General features: G+C 47.7%; 1 protein-coding gene across 1 annotated transcript; it reads right to left on the reverse strand.

The window, feature by feature from the left end:
- Positions 1 to 6,533: 6,533 nt before the first annotated feature.
- On the reverse strand, positions 6,534 to 22,626 carry LOC126516590 (uncharacterized). The gene is made up of 4 exons (XM_055063818.2): positions 22,545 to 22,626; positions 21,453 to 21,763; positions 8,709 to 8,955; positions 6,534 to 7,611 (listed from the first exon to the last, which is right to left on the reverse strand). Exons 1-4 carry the CDS (start codon positions 22,624 to 22,626, stop codon positions 7,334 to 7,336), a joined length of 918 nt encoding a protein of 305 aa, XP_054919793.1. The 3' UTR covers positions 6,534 to 7,333.
- Between the last annotated feature and the right edge of the window lie 601 nt (positions 22,627 to 23,227).

Raw genomic sequence — 23,227 nt, forward strand, 5'->3', positions numbered from 1 at the left:
TGCCAAACAGCTCCGCGGCGGCAATCGTGATACCAGCGACAGCCACAACAATCAAATTTAAGACGACTCACGCGACAACGTCAACGGCAGCAGAGCTCGCAGCGCTCTTTACTGCCCTTCATTACATTGGCAATGAACAGCCACACAAGTGGACGGTATTCTGCGATTCAAAGGTGGCACTGCAGTCTCTACTGTCACCTTTACGACGCGGACCGCACGAGCAGCTAATATTTCACATTATAGAGACGTTACACCGTATAAGTGATGCAGGCCATGAAATAACCTTCCAATGGCTTCCAAGTCACTGCGGGATTATCGGCAATGAACGGGCCGATCAAGCTGCCCGCTCAGCCCATATTGAGGAGCACCACGTACCAATTCCACTTTCTAGAACTGACGCAGCACGGAAGCTCCGTCTACTTGCTCGGCAGTGCACCACGTCGCAATGGAATGACCCACATTTAAGAAATACTCGACTGTACTCCCTTGATCCAAAATTAAGTCTCCGAGCGCCATCACAGCTTCGCCGTGGAGACGCCACGCTCTTGTATCGAGTATGGTTGGGCGTTGCCTTCACCAAAGCATATATGCATTCCGCATAGGGATGACCGACACCGCAACCTGTGACCACTGCGGCCATGACGAATCAATAGACCATATTTTGTGCGCTTGCCCGCAGTACAGTTCACAGAGGGAATGCCTTCGCCACGAACTTCTTTTTTTTTTTCTTGACCAACTGGACGACCAACCGCTATCGGAAAAAAGAATTATACACCACCGAAGGGACCTAATGTCACAGAAGAAGGCCGTGCAAGCGCTATTGCGCTTTCTGCGATCTACCGGCCTTCGCGAACGTCTTTAACTGGAACGCCTTTCGTGTGTGTGTGTCTCCATGTGTGCGTGTTTTTTGTTTTTGTTTTTTGAGCGTTTTCCTCTCTGTCATCTTTCCAACCCCTATCTCCCATCCCCAGTGTAGGGTAGCAAACCGGAGACTGATATCTGGTTAACCTCCCTGTCTTTCCTCTTCATCTCTCTCTCTCTGGTTAAATATCGTGCCACCTACTTGTGTGTGACGTCATCAGTGAGATCATTACTTCCGCTTTCCAATTCTGGGTTTATAGGAATTTCGCCAAAGCCGTGGTCACGTGTCGGGTCTCTAAAGTCTACGATTCTGTGCTTTGGTGTGCGGTAATCAGTGATTTCTAATTAATTTTAATTATTCCAGACTTTTGAGTAATTCAACTTGTAACTAAACATGTGCTCTGATATCGTATCTATAATGAAACCCATGAATTTTGTACTGTACTACTTTTTTATTTTTTTCTAATTTATTTTGAATTTTCTCCCCAGTCGTCTCAGGAGGTGAACCGGAACTGCTGCAGCGTAAGAAACAAGAGTGTCACTCGATGCTCGTGCCACAAAATAAAAAAAAAAAGAAACGAAAAAAAAACACGCACACACGAGTACGTCACGGATTTCCACAGCGTCTACGCGAGTTTACACACGGTGTCCCACATAACTTGAGCCAAGAATTTAAAAATGACAGGTGCGTCGGAAGTGAATTGAACCGAATGCATACTATGCGCAATAGCCTATAGTAACTCAGACAATTTTTTGTTTGTTTTGCCCATAACGCACTAATTAGTTAAGTTTAATTACCCAACTTTTTCATTATTGGCTGAGGACCCCAAGTATGATACGCAGATTTGTAGAGCACCTTCAGAAACCACCGATCGAGTTGTTTCCTTTACGACACGTCTCACGTAGCCCTTTTTTGCAGGTTGCAAAGAAAGCCCGCGAAATATGAAAAAAAGCCACGTGACGGAGCGTTTGCGTAGTGGTATCGCGCTGCTCTCAAGCATGCGTTCGGTGAACAAGGTCGGCTCCCGTCGGATGACGGCGCCAACGCATGCTGCTGGCCGAGAGCTGCCGAGGAGATAAAGAACGCCCTGCCGCTTCCCCGTCGCCAGTGACGGTTTAGCCGACCTTGGTCACAGAACGCACGCTTGAGAGCAGCACAACTACGCAAACGCTCCGTCAAGCTTTTTTTTTTTTCATATTTCGCGGGCTTTCTTTGCCACCCGGGGAAAAGGACAACGTGAGATGTATCGTAAAGGAAACAACTCGATCAATGGTTTCTGAAGGTGCTCTACAAATATGCGTATCATACTTGGGGTCCTCAGCCAATAATGAAAAAGCTGGGTAATTAAACTTAATTAATTAGTGCGTTATGGGCAAAACAAAAAATTGTCTGAGTTGCTATAGGCTATCGCAAATAGTATGCATTTGGTTCAATTCGCTTCTGACGCGCCTTTCATTTTTAAATTCCTGGCTCAAGTTTTGTGGGACACCGTGTATATTTGCGCGTGACTCCGCGGAAGCAAGCATGGTGGCATCGCTTTGTGCAGGACTGCGTTGTTGAGCACTGAAACCGGTGTGAAAGCATGTACCGGGTGATGAGGAGAAACCTGTTTACCAGGATCACATATGGTCCCCTGCATTCCGCCAGTACAGGGTAATTATTTGTGGCCGTCGTTCTCCATATGTGCGTGATGCTCTCGCGAAGTGTATAACTCTTAAAGCAGCGCAGTGGAGCGAAGGAGGTTATTTTATTTTTTGTAGAAACGCATTACTCAGGATGGCGGCAGTAATTGTGCGATATTTGCCAACAAATTCTATAATGTTACCAACTCATTTACCAGATAACTTTGGCGCGCATGTAATCGCAGAGTTGGAACTGATGAGCGCTCGATGTGCGTCCGGTTAGTAGAAATCGTGTGTACCAATCTGGATGTATTAGTCGCCAAAATATCCCGTGAGAAGTATTGGTGTTCTGCATAGCACATGGGAAATGCCTATAGTGGGAAAATTAACCCCAGTGTAGTCGTGCCACGTTTTGGGTGTGCTTGTCTCCAAACTTGCGCTAGCCTTAGCCATACTATTAAAAGAAAACAACTTTGGCCCGCTGTCGGTTCAATTACTGAGTTATGTGCGCGCTAAAGTTAATAATTAAAGAAAAACTTATTTCGGCAAAGTGAGTCGAATAACTTTACCGAACGAAGTAACTTATTGCGATTGTCACTGATGCTCAATGCCGCGAATAATGTTTCCATGAAGAAAGAATAATTAAAACGTCCTTGTATGTAGTGCTCGAAGCCCAGCTACTCAAAGTCAGCTTTGCTACTACCTCTGGTATAGTGCATGCACAAACTTTAGGAGTTAATGATCATGTGGTAGTCGTTTCGGTTTAATAGTTCACGATCGAGAAGCAAGACGAAAGAAGTTGTGTGCTGGTTCATGGACAACTGCGTCAATTAAGTTATGTTCGCCGAGTTCACAACGCCAAAGACATTAATTGCCGGGCTTATACTCACAGCCTCAAAACCGGAAACCGTCCGGACGTCATTCGATTCCTGAGCGTCTCTAGGAAAAGGGACGAAATGCGCTTAAGCCTTGTGATACTTGCTCATAGACTACACAACTGCAATATGAATTTTTACTTGCGAACCTGTGACTGAAAAGTTCGGCGAAAGGACTGGCACGTTGAATACACGCTAACACAAATCAGAAAGCATGTTTCACCACCTTGGGGGCAGCGCGAAATCAATCGAAGGAAGAGCTCTATTGGGGACGAGCGTACGAGTCTCGGCATTGTTGTATCCAGCAGCATGTTATGGAGATGGTGATGAGCCCCCGTCGTCTCATGGAATCTCATCCTCACGAATTCACGAAAAGCTTTTCAGCTCAAATTAAATAGCGAAGTAATAATAATAATAATAATAATAATAATAATAATAATAATAATAATAATAATAATAATAATAATAATGATAATGATAATAATAATAAATTTGATCGGAAATGCCAGTAACATGATAATGGGAGCTTTGCCATTTGTTGGGCGTGTTGGTAAACTGACTTGGAAAGCACATTTAGCGCCAATGAACAACAAGAGCAAGGCATTGTGGTGTCGTCTCCCTTCTGTCCTTGTTCGCTGGCGCTAAATATGCTTTCCAAATGGGAGCTGTTGACACCATTCGGTCAAAAGCTGTTGCACAGCTTCGTGTTGGGAAGATCAGAATATCGCCACCGTACGCCGCGAGAGGGTACAGCAGGCCCGCTAACAGCGAGAAAAGAAATTGCTGGCTCTCCCGTAATCGACAGTAGATGTAAGCATGAAATGGTGACCGGCAAAGCAGATTGATTGGACATGACACTAGCCACAACCTTAAAATGGGCGGAGTGCATGTTCGCAAGGGCACACTCCACCACACCACACCACACTACGCCATACAGTGCACTGGTTGATATGGACGCTGCCCAGCTAGAAGAAGAAAATCGCCTGAAGGAGGCGCCACGCAGCGTGGCGCTCTCTCTCCAGGTGGCGCAAAACTCGCGCCGCGGAACTCACGGACCGCTGGCGTTCAAAAGAGCACAGGCAACCCTATCTTAGCGCCAAAAGATGACAATGAAGTGTATGGGGCCCTGCATCTGCCTTTTGAACATTTCTATTGGAAATGACAAATAAAACTTCAGCGTACTAGAAGTCACAGCTTGAGTGATATTGTGAACAAACATGAGGAACAACTCGGAAGCAATATGTTTTGTAACTTGTTTGGGCAGTAACATGCGTATACATGTAATGCGGTCCTGTACAAAGAGCTGGGGGCCTGAGACCGCATTTTCTTACGTTTCGACTGCTTGTCCGGATGATCTTGTTTTGACCCGCCGTGGTTGCTCAGTGGCGATGGTGTTGGGCTGCTGAGCACGAGGTCGCGGGATCGAATCCCGACCCCGATGGCGGTATTTTGATGGGGGCGAAATGCGAAAACACCCGTGTACTTAGATTTAGGTGCACGTTAAAAAACCCCAGGTGGTCGAAATTTCCGGTGTCCTCCACTACGGCGTGCCTCATAATCAGAAAGTGGGTTTGGCACGTAAAACCCCATAATTTAATTTTAATCTTGTTTTGTTCTCGCATCTTGCCCGGATGTTCTCATTTGGGTGCCTGTATAATGGCTCTGGCTTATGGCTCTACGTTACTTGAAGGTCGCCTACAACGGGAGCTAAAAGCATTTCATGCTTAAAAACATGGTATATATTTAAAGGATGCTAATATATACGAAGATCTGCGTCTGTTTCACTGTGTCTGTGCTTTATTTTTCTGCTCTGAGTTTCAGCGCGTTAGAGGTAACACGAACCAACTAGACCCATTTATTGCTTTGCTATAAAGCCCCATCCCAGGGTCAGAGGAATACTCTTGTCATTATTGCGATGATTTCAGGTGGTCAACAGTGGTGGAATCAACGGATATCTCCGTGGAGGAAGGGAAAAAATATACTGAGGAGAGGCCCTACCCAGTCCACGCGCTAGGTGATAAGTGTGAAGGAGAGAGCGTAAACTTTATTTTAATATCAATAAGATTTGAGTCCGGCGTCCTTTTAGTGGGTCTGGGCACCCGCCGCGGACGCGGTTCCGCGACCTTGTCTCGAAGCGGCTTCCTCGGCTCGCTGGACGGCCCAGAGTTGTGCTGTCAGGTTCGAGCTGAGCAGTGAGTGTGAGCAGTGAGTTCGAGCTCAGCAGTGAGTGTGAAGGTAGTCGCGTGGTATTTTTTTGTTGTAGCGGCCATATTGTCGAGGTACAATGGCGGTTTTGTTATGGTGGTGTGAGCTCATGTGTGTGTGCTGCTCCGTAGTTCTCGTACCACGGCAAAGGCGTCGTACGCGCAGGTTTGCGTTAGTCTCCGTGTTTTGTGCCGCCGTGTTAACTAAGCCGTGCTCTCCCCGCTATTGCTGCTGCCAGGTTGGGACTCAAAGATGTAAAAAGCGTGAAGCGAGCGGGCGTGCAACGCCGTATACACCACCTACCGCGTCACTGACGAGGGACAATTTGGGAATATTGTTGCCGTCTTCGGTGGATTCATGCTAGCGTGTCATGACAGACTGAAACCGCTATGCTTCAAAATCTGTACGATAAACGCTTTGTAGATCAGCGACGGTGGTGCAGTGTTCCTGCTTTCTACAGCTGACGATGCATTTGTGGTACGCAAAACAGCCATGCGGGAGGATGGGAATAAAGCGGTAGCTATAAGTAATTAAAGGATCAACTCTGCCTACCGCCGAAAACTTATCTGTGCGCCCGAGGGGCACAGGGACCTGAAGGTTGGAGGATTCGGTGCAAGAGTGAACAAGGTTGAACAGAAGAACATACGTCTGCGCGCACATCAGACGGCTGATGGCCTCACGTAGCGGGCCCGGTCAACGCGCTAGCAGTGCGCATACGCGCGCACTGTTCTGCCCCGCGTGGCACCTATCACACAACTTTGTTTCCGTGAAGCTTCACTTACCGTGAGAAGAATACACCTGAAATTGCAGTCAGGTATCTAAACGTGCTCTCCTCTGCTGGTCTGTTCGTCGGGACGCTGTGGCGCGTCACGTCTCCGCGCGGTGCGTGGTCATTCGAAATTGGTTCAATAACAAAGCAAGACGAGTCCTCAAGCCACGACGAGCATACGTATTTGTTCTCGCAAACTGCAGCTGGGCTAACCATAGGTCCAAATGTCGGGACGTACGTAAAGTGTGCTGCCGGTCATCGCCTGTGCATGCGATGTGAGAATGCGCAGATTTATTTTCACAAAGGCCGGCAAAAGTAGCGGGGGGCCGGTCTCGTGGCCTGATTTGCGAAGTTCACTACGAAGTTATTTCGACGCTAGAGCACAATACTCAGACTACATGACTTTGGCAACGGTATAGCGATGGTACATAGCGATAGGGTTCGCTGATCGTATCGCTACGGCGCGCGCGCGTCCGCGCAGCCCGGAGGGTTTGCACGTGGTTGCACGCAGGAGGGGATGAATGTAAACAAGGGAGTAGAATTTGTCCCGGCAAGATGGCCGAGTAAAGCCAACTTCCGGAGTCACGGAGGCTTCGCAACAAGTGACGTCAGGGTCTCTCCCCATTTTTTTTTCCTTCCACCATGGATATCTCTCAGCCTGGAGCCAGCGTATAGATTTGTCTCCGTCAGGCCGATGGCAGCAAGTCCCCTTGTCGAAACGTTGGCTTCCAGGCTGAAAGCTATCCCTCGGTTCGACCATTAGCTTCAAACCTCCATCCTTCCGTGACCCTCCAGCTGATATATTCTGTACATCGTCAAAGTTCGCCATATTGTCGCTTTTGATTGGACAACAGGGCGGCTACGGCTCCTCTGATTGGCTCAAAACGCCGGCACGGCGGAATGCGACAACACGGTGGAATCGGGCATTGCCCAAAATAGCGCCGCCTGTCTTGCTACGCTGACTTTGGCAAAGGTGCACAGGCGATAGCGTGGCGCTCGACTACAGAATGCAGGTGCTGGCGACCGCCGACGATGCGGTGACCGGGACGGTGCTGCGATGGACCGGAGGCGCAACGGCTGGCGGCGACTGGTGCGTGGCAGCCGGTGCGCAGTGCTGCGAGTCCGTGTGCCGGCGCAGGTCCACTTTCCGCTGGAAGGCGCGGCCGCAGATGCGGCACGCGAACGGCTTGAATCCGCTGTGCTTGCGCGTGTGCGTGATCAGGTTGGACGACTGGCTGAACGCCTTGCCGCACACCACGCACTTGTGCGGCTTCTCGCCTGCGAGGCGACAGACAGGCTTTTACACACACACACACACACACACACACACACACACGCACACGCACACGCACACGCACACGCACACGCACACACACACACACACACACACACACACACACACACACACACACACACACACGACAGCTATTACGCTAGAACTGTTCCTAAGAGCAAATTCTAGCCAACTCCAACGATGGACATACAATTAGCTAAGGAGGCCGGCCAATGACAAAGATCGCTTACGAACGGAAAGCGTCGGGAATTCGTCCCCAGCAACTTGTCCGAGAGGCGGTTCGCCTACGTTATCCCCGGCATCGACCGGTCGCGAGCGGTGGGTGATAAGAAAGGAACGTAATCGATCGAAAGGAATTATGACATTATACCGGCCGTGCACGCTTCGCTGCGGGATTTCTGAAGACTGTCAAAGTCCGCCATATACGCTATCCTGTAGTGCAGTTAGTGGCTTCGTTTTATGGTAAATGGCCATCGGCACAAAACAGCGAAATATTTAAGTGGCAGTGTAGCGAAGACAGCGGTCTAGATTGTGCGTCCGGGAGAATGCGACCGAACGACCTTTCAAAAGAGAATAATAAAATAAAAGTAACTAGACAAACACATCAGGAATAAAAAGTCGCAGTAACCATGACGGTATACAGTCGGATACTCTTTCAACAATTATTTGATTACGCGACTAAACTGATACACAGATTGGCTTAGCTTGTGCCATATAGAATCGTGCACGAATATCGTTTCTTACTGAAGTTTTGGGCCTAATCACTGGGAAAAATTCACGAGAGGTATTCAAGGCAAACCATCGACGCTGAGAACTGAACGAGAATCTTCGTATATATCGTACAGCTTATAAGTATATCTATACCACAAGGTTCTCACTATGGATTCCACGAACTACGTCTCTACGTTACAAGCTCGGTTACTACGCGGTAAATGCGGCCGTGACAAAAGCGCAGCGTGAAAATACGCGACACAAAGCAATTTAAGAGACCGGCCCACATGTCAGAAATTTAACAACGCGTTCACTCGCTAAATTCTCGCTCAGGGAATCTGCATGCGCGAGAGCATGGCGCACCACCCACCGGTGTGTATGTAGGTGTGCTTCTTCATGTCGGACTTCTGGTGGAAGCGCTTGCCGCAGAAGTGGCACGGGTAGGGCCTCGTGTCCGAGTGGATGAGCAGGTGCGTGGACAGCGTCGAGGAGCGCTTGAAGCGCTTGCCGCACTGGCCGCACGAGAAGCAGCGCTCGGCCGCCGTCTTGGCCTGCGCGAGACGACGCGACGCGCTGCTTGTAACGTCGTCTGCACTCTCGCCGAAGCGTTGCTCGGGCTAGCATTTCGTTCTTATTCTGTGATTTTGCGTAGGAGTCAACGGGGTAGCCAATCGTGGTGACGGGGATGTTATAAGCGCAGGTCAATATAAGCAAACAGCTTTTACGAACGAAACTCTTTGTGAATTCTGCCCTAATTTCCCTGATCACGAATGAACGTGTCCAGGGAAGCTGGGATCTAGGGAAAGTTGACCCGAAGGTTATGGCACGAAGCTACAAAAAAAAAAAAAAAAAAAAAAAAAACGCAAATTGCACGAAAGTTTCCCTTTCACGAAATCAGGAGCTCAGCAGGTGGTATGCGTGGTTATAGAGCGAATTATTCGACAGATCGAAGGGCAGGAACCAGAGTATCGAACCGTAACTGTACGGAAGACGGAAGAAAAAGAAGCTTTATTTTTGATCGAAACGGAAGTCAATCGCACAACCTTACGATTTTTTTCTCACCCCGGAGTGAAACTTAAAGAAAGAAATAACGGTTTTCGGTTCAGGCTAGCCACCTTTTCTGGAGCTTTTCATCCATGCATTGTTTGCACTTGTGCCTCAATTATGCTACCTCATTTACCTGTTTACAAACACATGCCAATTTCCCGCGATTCTAGAAGTACCAGCACCGTTAGTACGGTTTGCTGCGCATCGCGTCAGGGGCAGGGGGGTGAATGTTAGTAATATATGATCATTGAAAAATATCTATGATCGTTCAAAAATACAAGTGCTTCCTAGCTTGGTGATGGCGTTTGCTCGGACTGGTATATAAGTTGAATTAAGTGCAATAGAAATGACATATTGCTTCTGACATGCGCTTTCGCAACGTGATCTTTAAATCGAAACTTTCTACCCGCCGTGGTTGCTTAGTGGCTATGGTGTTAGGCCGCTAAGCGCGAGGTCGCGGGATCGAGTCTCGGCCACGGCGGCTGCATTTCGATGTGGGCCAAATGCGAAAACACCCGTGTACATAGATTTAGGTCACGTCTTAGTCACGTCCTTCGGTGCGGTTTCGCCGATTAAACCGGCTATTGTACCACTGAATGTTGACCAATAAATATTAGAAGTGAGCGCGCCGACGTTCTGCGTAAAAAAAAAATCAAAGCCCCTTTCTTAAAGAAAGATTGTTCAACGCGAAGCTTTCCCCCAATGGGGCAAACTTAATCCATGTCCAAAGCCAACGACCACGCAACGAACCCAGGAAATGCGGAGCGACCCGATGCTATGCATATGTGACTTGATTGCTTGTTTAGGATTGTATATTTCGAACGTTTATATTGAATGAAGACACATTTCGTTAAGTTGCACAGCCTTTATTTTAGATCATGTAGCGGTGGATTACACGCACACACTTGCACAGTATTGCCTTGCACGCTCGCGCTTATGTTCGCATACGGCAGCCTCTTCTTCTGCTGTGTCCTGCACCCGCGGCCTACCCATGGTGACGGCCGGGAATGCATTGCGTGACGTGCGTAATACAATGCAGATATGTGCAGTTCGTCTGGGCAGCGTGGCGTTCAACCATATTTCTTTAAGAAAGGGGCTCTGATTTTTTTTTTTTTTTTCTAGATTCTAAGACGAGCCCGTATTCACGCGCACTTGCTATCTCCGATAAGCAGGGAAGCGCAGTTAATCGCGGCAGGGGTGGTGTCATGCCTAGCAGACGTGACATGCACTTCCAGAGAACTTTGTGCGCATGCGCTACTCTTGCTGAGCTCGTCCCTTCGCGCCGTTATCAGGCTCTGACCGGTCGGCCAGTCGACGCTGGCGCGGTACTGCGAATGTAAACTGTAGTGTTCCACGCAGGTGTGTAAGTTAGCTTTCCTGCAGTGCGTTTTCGGCGCTCACGGACGTATCAGTGAGACATAGAAAGCTTCGCTTTAAAAAATCAATAAATCAGTGCACAAACGTCGTACATATAATGCCGGCTTACATGAATCTCTAAAGCACATAGACCTGCAAATGAAAGCCCGCACTATATTCAGCGGCTTTTATTTTCTACAATTTCCAATATTTGACGTGCGCGATACTTATGCAGCTGCAAGTAGGTGCCACGGGAAGCTCCGGCTTATATGTCGCAGAATTTTATCGGCAAAGTAGCGCCAGTGAGCACATCTTTGTTGGGCGTGAGAAAACAATAAATCACGACATACAACTTGTACATACGACGCTGAACAGTATAAATCAGGAGTCCCCATGTAACTTGAGCCAATATTTTAAAATATGCAAATGCCACGTAGCTGGACAGAACCAAGGTGACGTTGTTTGCCGTCGCTTGGAGATACTCAGTTTAGTCTTTTTTTGCATTCCGCTTAATTACATAATTCGTTTTAATTAATTAATCATCTTTTCAAATAATATAGTTACAGGAAAAAGATTAATGAGAAAATTGTGGACAACGCGAAAAACTCCCGATACAGCTTACTGTTCCTCAATACGTGCTACATAAAAGTGTTTTTTCAAGCGTGAGAAAAGCCCGCGAATGCACGCAAAGTGCATATGTAGATGTAGATGTGGCCTATCAGTGGCATATACCCACTTTAGGGGATTGGCCAAGAACCAGGTAGTTGCATATAATAATAATAATAATAAAAAGTGCCTCGAGCGGGCAGTCGCGCGGCAAGTTTTCGTCTTCCGTCGCGCGCTAGCGTCCGGGGGAGGAGAGGAAGGGGGGCGGTGACATTGTACTGCTTATTCCACGGCCGCTCGCGCCATATCTTGAATGCAGGGGCGTAGCCAGGGGGGGCTTATGGGGCTTCAGCCCCCCCCTCCCCCCGAAATTTTTTCGTGCTGTCCATGCACCGCCGACCAAAGCAACCCCCGGCGCCGGAAATCATTCTGGATTTTGTCTAGAACATCTTTTTCACGCTCGAAAAGCCATTTCACCGCAAAAATTGCGAACTCGGGCTGGATTTCGTGGCAAAGTCCATGCACCGGGTGTCACATAACTGCACATAACGCAAGCAGCCCCATCCGAGCACAAAGTTTCAAGGACGCTTTGATGGCGAACGGGCTCGCCGCGGCATCTCGCGGAGGCCGCAGAATCACTCTATCATTGAATCTACAGTACGCGTGGATGTCAATTCCGAAATTTTATGGGTACAAAGTTCTCATAAATTTTTGATGTGAAAGGTGCATTGGCATTTCCAAACGTGGGCTTTATTTAGATTTTCAATTGCGGAACTTTGTAAGTTTAATCTTCCCATAAATATTTGACGCCTAAGGTTCATTAACTTTTCCAAAGTCGTACATCGAGCCATACAACAAGACAAGCCAAATCAACACACTATCAGACAAGTTGACAAAGCCCGCAGCGAGGCCCGATGAGACGAAGTGTTGTGGTGCTTCATACGTGCCATCATGTCACATAAAAAAATATCAAATTTTTTTTAACCTGCGCCAAAGCATCCAGTGAAGACACTATAGCCAGCCAACGAAACAACGTTCTTATTTATTTTTTCTACTTTGACGTTTAATCGCGAGTACACATTGGAGCCTCTTCAATTTTTTTGTTCTCGCTCCCCTACCTGCGGGCTGCCAGAGCCAGCCAGAGCGCATGCCTTTTTCTCGTGTTGCCCCGACCACCGCGCGGCGCACTTCGGTGCGCGTTTGGTTTTCTCTGACCGAGTCTATTTTCGTCTGGCAGAGTTTTGGACGCTTTCTAGCTAGCAGACGAGAAAAAGAAACAATGGTCGCTCGCCGCCATCACTGTGGGGACTCGACGGATTGCACCGCGTTCGCTTGAGCGCAACCTTTCCAGAAAGTCTTGTCTCGCCGGCGTAGGATACCGATCAGTATGCGCATGGTTCTTGGTGGACCAAGCGTCTCGTGTTTTATTCGATATCCCTTTAATAGCCACATTAGTTGCCCAAAGTAGCATTCGATTGTGACCAACATACTCTCCTTTGCGTTTTTTTTTTCATTACGGTGCCCCCGCCCCACAAAAAGGAAAAAAGAAAGAGACGTTGTTGCGGCGCAGCGAATTGTCGCATGGTGAAAGTTCTATTTTGTTACTTCTTTTGCGGAAAGTAATAGGCTATGGGACGGGGGAGGGGGGGGGGGGGGGCTTCAGCTGCCGGATACTCTTATTATATTATTGCGATAGCAATTATATGGACACTCTAGGCGCATTCCTGCCGTCGCCGTCGCCCTCATGTTCCGCAAAAAAGTCCAGGGGCGATAACATCGTGACCGCGCGCCGCATGCTGTATGTGCGAGTGAAAGCATGTGGGGGGTGGGGGGGAATGGGTGAGCCGACGATGGTGGCTCAGTCTTGTGTGCGCAAGGGAGAAAAGTGAGGAGCAAGCGCGCCGCTTTCCGTCGCGCGCGATACATCGGGGGGAGTGGATGGACTGGGGAAGGGATCTAGGATTCTGTGAATCTGTGATTGCGCAACATGTTTGTTTGCCTTGTTTGACCCATTATATACCGTGACTTTTTCTTAGATGCGTAGATTTATTGGAGACTTGTACGTATGTTTAGATACCTTGTTGCGAGGTTTTGTGCATACGTGCAGTGAACTTTGTTTCCAGTGGCACTTTTTTGCCCTTTATCAAGCTGTATCTTCGCATTTCTATATTCCATTGTATCTTCGCATTTCTAATGTACGAGGGCAGGTGTTAGGATAAATGTTGTTTAATGCGCTCATACACTGGGTTGAACATGGTTGCGTGACGTAATGTACGCTCCATAAGTTGTGCAGCGTGGTGCCGTGAGGTTTTTGACAGCTGAAGGTGTTTCCCAAAAAGAAATTAGTCACCGTATGGTTGCCGTGTACATTGAACATTGCATTTCATTGGCCACTGTGAAGCGTTAGAACAAACGGTTCAAAGAAGGACGTGAAAGTTGCAAAGACGATCCCAGACCGGACCTAAGCCATCGTGCGATCACCCCTAACAAAATTGCAAAGGTTGATGAGCTGATGACACAAGAACGGAGGATAAGCATTGATGAACTGGCAGCGCGTGTGAACATCAGTCACGGTTCGGTTCACCGTCACCGTTCCCGCCATTATTCATGAACATCTCGGTTTTCGGCTCTTGTGTGTGCAATGAATGCCCAAGATTTTGAACCACCGCCAGAATACGGATAAGTTCGGCGCTGCCTTTACTCATCTGATCCGGTATCACAATAATAGTGACGATTTCTTGTCTGCAATTGTGATCGGAGACGAACCATCATGCCACTACTACGAGCCCGAAACACGATGGCAAAGCTTATAAAATGGAAACATTCGAATTCATCACCCCCAAAGAAAGCAAATGCCGTCATTTCCGCTGGAAAGGTGTTGTTGACTTTTATTTTTTGATCGTGAGTGGCCATTACTGATAGAATTTGGTACATCTTGAGAGACTATCAATTGTTTCCGATATTGTGAAACGCCGGATCGGCTGCGTGTCGCAATCAAGAACAAACTACGTGAAAAATTGACGAGTGGGGTCATCTTGTTCTACGACAATGCCCGTCCCCATGTCACTGATGTGGTAAATACAAAATTGGCAAAGTTCAAGCGGGAAACGCTGCAACATCCGCCATACAGCTCAGACCTGTCACTTTGCGACTTCCACATTTTGGGGCAACCGAAAAAACAGCTCAAGGGAACCAGATTCGTCTCGGACGATGACGTGAAAGTCAGTTGCAGACGTTTTGAAGCAACAACCCAAGGAGCTTTATGAGACGGGCATTACGCGACTCATTAGTCAATGGAACTAATGTCTAAATGCTCATGGAGGCTACTTTTAAATAAAGTATCCCATTTGTGATATATTTGCATTGGCTCACTTTCATTTGACTCGCCCTCATATATTCTGCAGAACTCCTGCTTTTTATACGTGCTCTCTGTTGCGACTATAATTTCGGTGCAATCACTCACGATATTCGACCGGTGACAGCTGCTCCTGCGTAATACACTGGAACAAATGACAGCGTCATTGAGATTTTTCACTGGCCGTTGCATATGTACAAGAATGTAAACAAGGATCTTGAATGACAAAGTTTCACTAACATATTTGTCCTCAACTTGTTCATTTCATGGCCTTTACATTTTTCATATCAGCAGCATGCACTGATTTGCTGGTTTCGAACTGATGTAGTTCTAAAGTTCGTGTGATATTTTCTTTACTTACTAAATAGACAAAAAACATGGAAGCATTGACGTCAGTTATGTTGGGCACAATTTTTGGCACATACGAGTTTAATATTTTATGAAAAAATACACATTTTACTTGTATTGACAGTGCGTAGCGTTCAAGAATTCGTTTGCAGCATCTTTGGCAATGGCAATGTAGTTATTATTCATGTATTTGATCCTTAGGCAAATTGTTTAAGAGAAAGCTATAGCTCGGGCCCAACTCCGACGCGGCCTATTCAGATACTTGTAAAACGCAGAAATGCTTTTCTGAGATAACTCCTGAATCGCTTTTAATGAAATTTGTTGCATTTGAGAGAGCAAGTTAAATTCTGGTGTCTGTTGGAAGCGGAATTTCCATTTAGGGCCCGAACTTTGTTTAAAATATTTTGAAAAATTCGAAACTTCGAAAGAAAATAGAAGCACAAAGTTTACAAATTAATAGCTCTCCACAGATATCGCGATTCTGTAAACGGCATCCATAACACCATTCAATGCGGACAAATTCGATATGTCTATTTGTATATTATGTGAATTGGTTATGTTATATTCAAGGGTTCTGCAAAAGCCGTATTTCCATAATACTTAATTTTTTGAGACTCATGTGTAACATCAGTTTTGTCCGCTGTAGATGTACTATTATGTGCAATTCACAGAATTGTGATATCAATTTTCATTGCTGATTTACAGAGTTGTAAACTTCATTGTTTCGTTTTCTGAAAATTTGCGATTTTTGCCACTTTTCAATAAAATATTGACGACCTAAATCGAAAATTCGAAACAATCACCAGAATTTAAGTTTTTCTTTTAAATGCAACAAATCTCATCAAATTTGGTGAAGTGGTTGCCGAGAAAAACGAATTCTCCTTCTACATGTATTTAGAGAGGAGCATCCGACCTAATGTTTCCTCTTAGGAGGAGGCCGAGCAGCATTGTGAGCCCTCCCCCCCCCCCCCCCCCCCCCGAACGAAATTTCTGGCTACGTCACTGCTTGAATGCTATCTGCTTGATGGTAGAGTTTAGGCGTTTCGACAGCTCATACCTTCGAAACTCAGCAATTTGAAACTTCGAAACTTTAGCAGTTCGAGCGCTTTTTCACTACCTGAAGGCAACAGACTTGAGTGCCCGACTATAGGCATCCTACACCTAAGTTTTCTCTCTCTCTCTTTCACTCCCCATTCCCCTCCCCACGTGTAGGGTAGCAAACTGGACTCAGTCTGGTTAACCTCCCTGCCTTTCCTTCTTCCCTTCTCTGTCTCTTTCATATCTTTGTGCGTGCTGAGTTCTCGCCTCTCAGTTTGCGTTGAAGCGATAGACAGCACGAAGGTCACTTCGCTCGCTGCTGCTGCCACGCTACGTCACGCCAGTGTTTTGACAGCGAGTGTCCGCGCGCATCGAGTGTGATGTGTTCATGTTTGTCTGTGCGCGCTGACAACATCCTTGTTAATTTAGTTATTTAGTTAGTAATCGAATGTTTGCAAGTTTATACGGCCGATAAAACTACTATCCTTACTTCGTTTAGTTGTTTATTACATTGCTGTCGCAATCGATGCTTCGCATTTCGGGCAAAGCTGCGACACCATATTGATGAAAGAGCCATCTCGTTGCATACGGGAATGATCTTGCTCACGCAAAAGTAAAAATGACCTTATATGACGCATGTTTGTCACCATGCCATTCTCAAGGGTGGACCGCAATTCTTTTATCGACTAGGCAATGCGAAAAGCGAGAGGCACACGAAATTTGCCACGAACGTCAAGTTATAAGCTCGATATCCATGGGGCATTTCGGACGCCGTGTGGCATCTAACGTATAGTCGGGCGAACTGCCTGCCCAGACAAGGCGTTTTCTTTACGCGAGAATATCTGCATCGAATCCGACGCGTGGGCTTGCCAGACTGCGATGTGTGCAAAGTGAGAACATTGTTCCTTGTCACTACTATGCGCACGGCACGCCTCTTCTTCAGCAGCTTGCAAGCCGTTGAGCAAAAAAGTGCTACTGGGGACTTGGCAGCTAGGACATAATATCAACGAAGTGAGCGGCTCTCTCAAAAATTTTTGTTAACGCCAGCTTAGATTGAAGACTGTGACTGGGAGATTTGGTCATGAACGCGTATGTAGACACATTCTACTGGCTATCCTCATCATCACATTTCATTACCCCTCGTTCTTTCCTCTTTCCTTTCTCTCGATCCTTAAAGAAGAGTAGCAGGCTACGGGACTCTCTACGTTTCCTCAATATATTGTGCTCCCTCTCACTAAAGCCTCGCTTCAAGTACACTTCTGCAATGGTGACGGATTCACATTTCTTTTGCACCTACTAACTGCGTGCGGCCTTTGGAACAACACGGGTAATCTTTTGTACACGACAAATTTAAGCTGGTTTGCCGTCATTATTCTTTGGCTATGCAAATTAACTTGAACCATATCGAACGGGTTGAATTGTTATGTTTTCGTTCCGGGGTTGAACCCGAACTAAATTGTTTTCGCCGAACGGGAACGAAAACGAGAAAGAAAAGAAAGTTTTGTTTTAGACGCAGGAACATAAAGCAAGTGACTTGTATAGAAATCTACAAGGTGAAGCAACTTTCCCTTTCGCGAAACTTAATTTACCTTGCGAGTTTCTGACCCGCCGTGGTTGCTCAGTGGCTGTGGTGGTAGGCTGCTCCCGGCCACAGCGGCCGGCCACAGCGGCCGCATTTCGATGGGGGCGAAATGCGATAACACCCGTGCAACTAGATTTAGGTGCATGTTAAAGAACCCCAGTTGGTCGAAATTTCCGGAGTCCCCCACTACGGCGTGCCTCATAATCAGAAAGTGGTTTTGCCACGTAAAACCCCATAATTTAATTTTTTTTTGCGAATTTCTGGAGTACTCATTTGCATACCAGACACGAATGTGTACTATATGAAACGCGTAAACATGTCAGGTGCGGAGAGAGGCTAGATGCATTCGCGAAACGGCGCATGTATCGCGCTTCTTCTTCTATTTCGCTTCGCGCTTTAGTAATTTTGAACTATAGGTCTGAATTCTGCTTAAGGACCTTTGCATAGCAGGCGCACCTATACCGCCGCGAAAAATGCGAGTCGCAAGATATCGCGCTTCCTACAATGCTACTCAACGTAAGCGTAAACTCACGCACTTTGCCTTCCATATCTCTCGGAGATACGTGGGCACTGCTACGCATTGTCTTTTTCCACGACTACCACAAACCTTGAAAGAAGGATGCGGCGCGCACCGGACATAGTCGTTGCCAGGAAACGAAGCGCGACGGTGCTTGTCGGCGGGGTCGTAAAAATCAAGCCGAGTGAGCTGTCGCTACGAATCGAGGATCACGAGTGTGGGACTGTACGGCCTTATCTCACGTCGCTTCACCAGGTTTGGGCATTGCACACAAACAGGCGCGATGCGTCGATCACCCGATTGCGACCGTCATGTGTCAACTTTGCCTACAGTATACATTACGCCGGTGTAATGCCGCAAAAAAAAAAAAAAAAAAAAAAAGCGGCCGGGAGTCGAAAGGATATATCCCGCCCGCCCTTATTCTCGGAGGAGCCACTCTCCCTGCCAACAGAGACGACGTCACTGCGTGGTCGCCTTCGCGTCAAGCGCGTATACCGCCTGCAAATCACAAATTACCAACGACAACGTGAACTCGGGGATTGCCGTGAAGCGAAGAGGGCACGAAACTGCCTCCTAAAATTCGTCGCCAGACAAGGGAGAGAAAGGAGGAGGCGTAAGTCGGGACGTAACGTGGACCCTCACTTTCTATGTGAGAGAACGTAGATGTTCGCTTGCGGTCGGGGCTACGGGAGGGAACCTCCGATGGGTGGAGGGTACCTCTCGCGCCAGCGCATCTCAACATTTCACTCGCTTATCTCCGCTATTACGGTTTAAAAACATTCTTGCGGTAGAACGGGCGGCACTTTAAAACCTTCTCTGCGTAACCGAAAATTGAGACTGAGCCTGTTGAGGGTCCCTTTAATGTCGGCGTAGCAGGTGAATATATTTGCTCTTCTGGCGCTCACACTTCAGATCAACTGGCTAATTAGGCTGCCTCTCCCTGCAAGGAGTCGAGTAGGGATGAGGGAAATATCGATGTCAGGGTACGCCCTTATCCTTTTTTATTTATGCGATGACAGCGGCCATAGGAAATCTAAATATCGTACACTCTAAGAAAAATCCCGGGGAAAACGGGAGTAACTGCGCCGTTAGTCCTAAAAAGGGCGCTTTCGTCCCTCAAAGGACTAACTGCATGAATGTGCGTGCCGTGTGCAAATTTCGGAGAGTAAGTGTTTAGTCCCTGCTCGGAAAGAGAGCAATGGGAGGACGAACGGCAACAGTTACTCCCCAGGCACTTCGCTGTTTTCGTCCGTGTCATGGAGCGATGCGGCGAAAACGGTATTGTCTATAAATCGTGAATGGTTCGAAGTTCATGCATTGTCTATTGAACTACATGCAAAGCAGCACCTTGTCTCTTTGTGAGAAAATTACGTGAAACTTAAAACTGCAGAATGTGAAGAAGCATGCCGTTCGTGCGCACCCCATACGTGAGCGATACACGTTAAACGCGCAAGTCATTGATAGACGGCTAGATTTTCTTGGTCAATAGTACCTAAGTTCCTTCCGTTCCAAGGAGGTTGCGAACTGAAGCGATGTGTAGCTCAAACGGCACACGCTAAGCGACAGAGAAATTGCCCTTCTGTGTTGTCTTCGGTGCCCCGTTTGAGCTCGCTACACGTATACATGGCGTAGTGCCTCAGTTTAAAACACCCTGAAAATACTCGGGCTGATTTCTTTTCGCAGTCGCTTATGGTTGCAAGTACACTCAACGTTAGACTCTGACTGCATAGCTTGCACAAAATACGGAGTCACTTTTATATTGCCGCACTTGCGTTCTCATGCTTAACCTTGTCTAAATATCCCCTCTTGTCAAGCAAGCGGCGTAGTGAAGTGGTTAGCGTACCTGACTTGTAACAGAAAGGACGTGAGTTCGAATCCTGCTCTCGGGCACGTTTTTTTTTTCAGCTCATTAATTTTTTTATTAGGGTATAAATGCCTAATTTAATTAATTCCACCTTTGCGGATCATCGGAACGAATTACAGTTACTCCCTTAAGGACCATCGGGCAGGGGCAACTGTTAGTCCCCGAAGGAGTAATCGCATGGGGAGTAACAGTTCATCCCATGTCAGTTCGTCCCCAAAAGGACTAATGGGTGTGGCAAATCAGTTAGTCCCCAAAAGGACTAACCTCCCTACCCCTTTTAGTCCTTTTTTTCTTAGAGTGTACACCGGTGCCCGAGCACACATATGTATTTACCATAATAAAATATTTTTTTTATTGGCGCAAGGGCGAGATATGGCCAAAGAGCGCCACTACGTATACAGGTGTTTCAGCGAACACTTTCGAAAATTCTTAAAGGTCGCCTATGTGGCAGATAGGACAATTATATTTCATGAGGTGGTCTACGCGAAGCGGCGCACACTACTGCACAAAAAATTTAAATGCATAATCGATTAATTAACATAAATTCACGAATAAACTTTCTAACTAATTACCTTATGGCCCATATTGCAATTTACAATGAATTCTAGCCGTGGAGTTCGCAAGGCGGATCCACTTGGAACGAATTATCGGGATCAGATCAGTTTCGAGATATAAATTCCCGAACTAGTTCCTTTTATGCTTCAATGCACAAAACAACGTTTTGTTAAGAAGGTAACTGGAACGCCAATGCATTTGTCCGCAAAGTTTAGGAATTAATACTTCGAAACCGGTGTCATCCTGAGAATTCGTTTTTTAAATTAACGTATTAACACCGTTTTCGCGCCCACCAAGACAGCATGCGCTGTGTCCTCGTTACCATCTTGTTTTTTTTTTGTGTGTCCTTTGTCTGCGCAGTGCACCGATCGCCTGGTCATCACGAAGTCAGCCGTTCAGTTCAGTTGTGGATCCTTTGAAATCCTTCTCCGAACGCCGGTGTCTAGCGCGCGAAACACGTACGCCCGTTTGCACTTCGCATTCTATTTTCGCGTTTTTTGCGCCACAGCTTTGAAACGAGCAAAAATATAACTGGGGGAAATGTAGCGAGCCGGGAACTGCTAAATATGATGTTTTCGAACGTAATGTACTATTTGACATCTGAGCTCACGCAATTATGCAAGTAAATATAACTTTAGCCAACTTATTTTGACTGATTAGCTTATCAATGATAACAGAAAAAATCACTAGCCGTGCACAAGGCGAGTGCTTACAAAATACCGGCACCATTGTCGTATCTCGTTTGTAAACGCGACGCCCATTTACGAGCGACAAAGTCAAGTCTCCTCGCAACAGGATAGATGCTCTATGCGGAAGGTCCTCCATTTCGGGATTGGTATACCGCACCTGAGCCGGCTGCGCTTGCAGGCTGGCGGCGGCAGCGGTCGACGGTAACGCCGCCGCGGTCAGAGGCTGGCAGACGCCCCACGAAAGCAGCTGCAGCGACAGGCATCCCCCGCAGCACGCTGCCGCCGCCGCCGCTGCCGCCGCTGCGAAGGGCACTCCGTGTGCCTGCGGGCCGGCAGCGAGCGGCGATGGGTGGTGGATCCCGTAGCAGGGCGTCGGGGGCAGCAGCAGCAACTGCTCGGCCACGCCCCGGGACGGGTAGCGAGGCATGGGCTCGTGGTCGGCCTCGTGCTCGCCGCTGACGCCAACCTCTGCGATAACGTGCGCCGATTATCAAAAGGTGCAGGTACGAGGCGAGAAAAGACAATGGGGGGAAAAAGCAGGCAGCCGAAATGCTCCTTAGGCTTTAGTAATACTCCAAGACTACGACTTGGGCGAGCTAGTATTACTTCACAGTGGGGAGCGAACACTGTGCATCACGTCTTTGAAAGGGGTCAAGAAATGTGCGGATCCCATGCGCTCTGGGAATCGGTTAAAAAGCGTAGCTTTCCCTGGTCTTTACGTGGAACACGGTTCTTGTTTAGCGGCCATATGCAAGGATATAGTACGCGCGCGCGCGCGCACGCACGCACGCACGCACGCACGCACGCACACTTGAGCTTAGTTGTGAGCTTAGTGAACTATGACAAGCATGTTCGCATACGGCCCACATTGCTCGAGTGCAGCGCGGAGCGTTCTCGCGTTGTCAAGGTCGCAGCAGGAATACAACGATGGGCATCCCTGCTGTGGACTAGTGTACGGGTCTGGCGCCTTGCTTCGTGTATGTTTACGGTATCGCTCTCCTTGGGGAAACCTTGTTCGGCGAAGACTCATCCACACTTGCTGACATCGTGTAAAGACGAAAGCACATAGTGGGCCTGCGTTAGAGCACGGACTATCACTCACGCCTGGTTTCTCGTATGGAAGATCAAATACAGTAAGAGCCGCATGCCGAAGGCCGCCAACAATGGACAAACTTCGTTTGCGAATGATGAATTCGGCGTCAGTTCTGTGCGAGTATTGCGGAGAAGAACACGATGCGGGAGGACCCACCTTTGAGAGATAACTGGTCTGTGGCTGAGGGGTGCGTGTCTCGTAGGATTGCCTCGATGGAGAAACCGAAGGCCGGCTTCATCGTGGATGTCCCTGAAGAGTAAGAGAGAATTAAATTACAGCAGAACTCATCGCGCGACGATTGTCGATGGCAATGAGATTAGCATTCGAGCAGTGTAGTGAGACGCCGTATTCCCGAAGTCACGTTTAGTTAACATCTGTAGTGGTCATTCTGAGACTTCCGTTGGTTCGGCTATACGGGACCTAAATCGGTGTCCTCCCACGTTGCTTTGGCACTCGCTTACCAAGGTCGCCCATGAGTATGGCGGCATGATGGCAATGAGATGACGTTATTGAAGGGATAATGATCGTAAAGCAACATCGTGACGACGACGTAAAAAATGGTACGGCCAAGACTACATGAAAAGAGTCGGATGACGAAGTCAAAATGACGACGACAAAATGACCGCGATGGCATCACGACCAGGGTATGACAACGAATGCATGACGACGACTGCATGACGACGACACAATGACGACGATGACATATCAACGGTATGCGGACAATCGGATGACGACCGTGGAGTAGCCACTGTATCATGAAGCCTGTACGACGACGATGGGGAGACGACGACCGCATGACGAGAGACGACTGACGAAGCTTGAATGAGGATGATGCAATG

This window comes from Dermacentor andersoni, chromosome 1 (assembly GCF_023375885.2).
Source record: "Dermacentor andersoni chromosome 1, qqDerAnde1_hic_scaffold, whole genome shotgun sequence".
NCBI lineage: Eukaryota > Metazoa > Arthropoda > Arachnida > Ixodida > Ixodidae > Dermacentor > Dermacentor andersoni.

Bases quoted from the DNA above. Each gene is read 5' to 3' on its own strand.
- LOC126516590 (XM_055063818.2), bottom strand. From the start codon at position 22,626: ATGAAGCCGGCCTTCGGTTTCTCCATCGAGGCAATCCTACGAGACACG. The intron at 8,956-21,452 runs GTGCGGTATACC...ACGAAATGCTAG, and splicing joins TGCAAGCGCAGCCGGCTCAG to CCCGAGCAACGCTTCGGCGA. The intron at 7,612-8,708 runs GTGGGTGGTGCG...GTCGCCTCGCAG, and splicing joins GCACACCTACATACACACCG to GCGAGAAGCCGCACAAGTGC.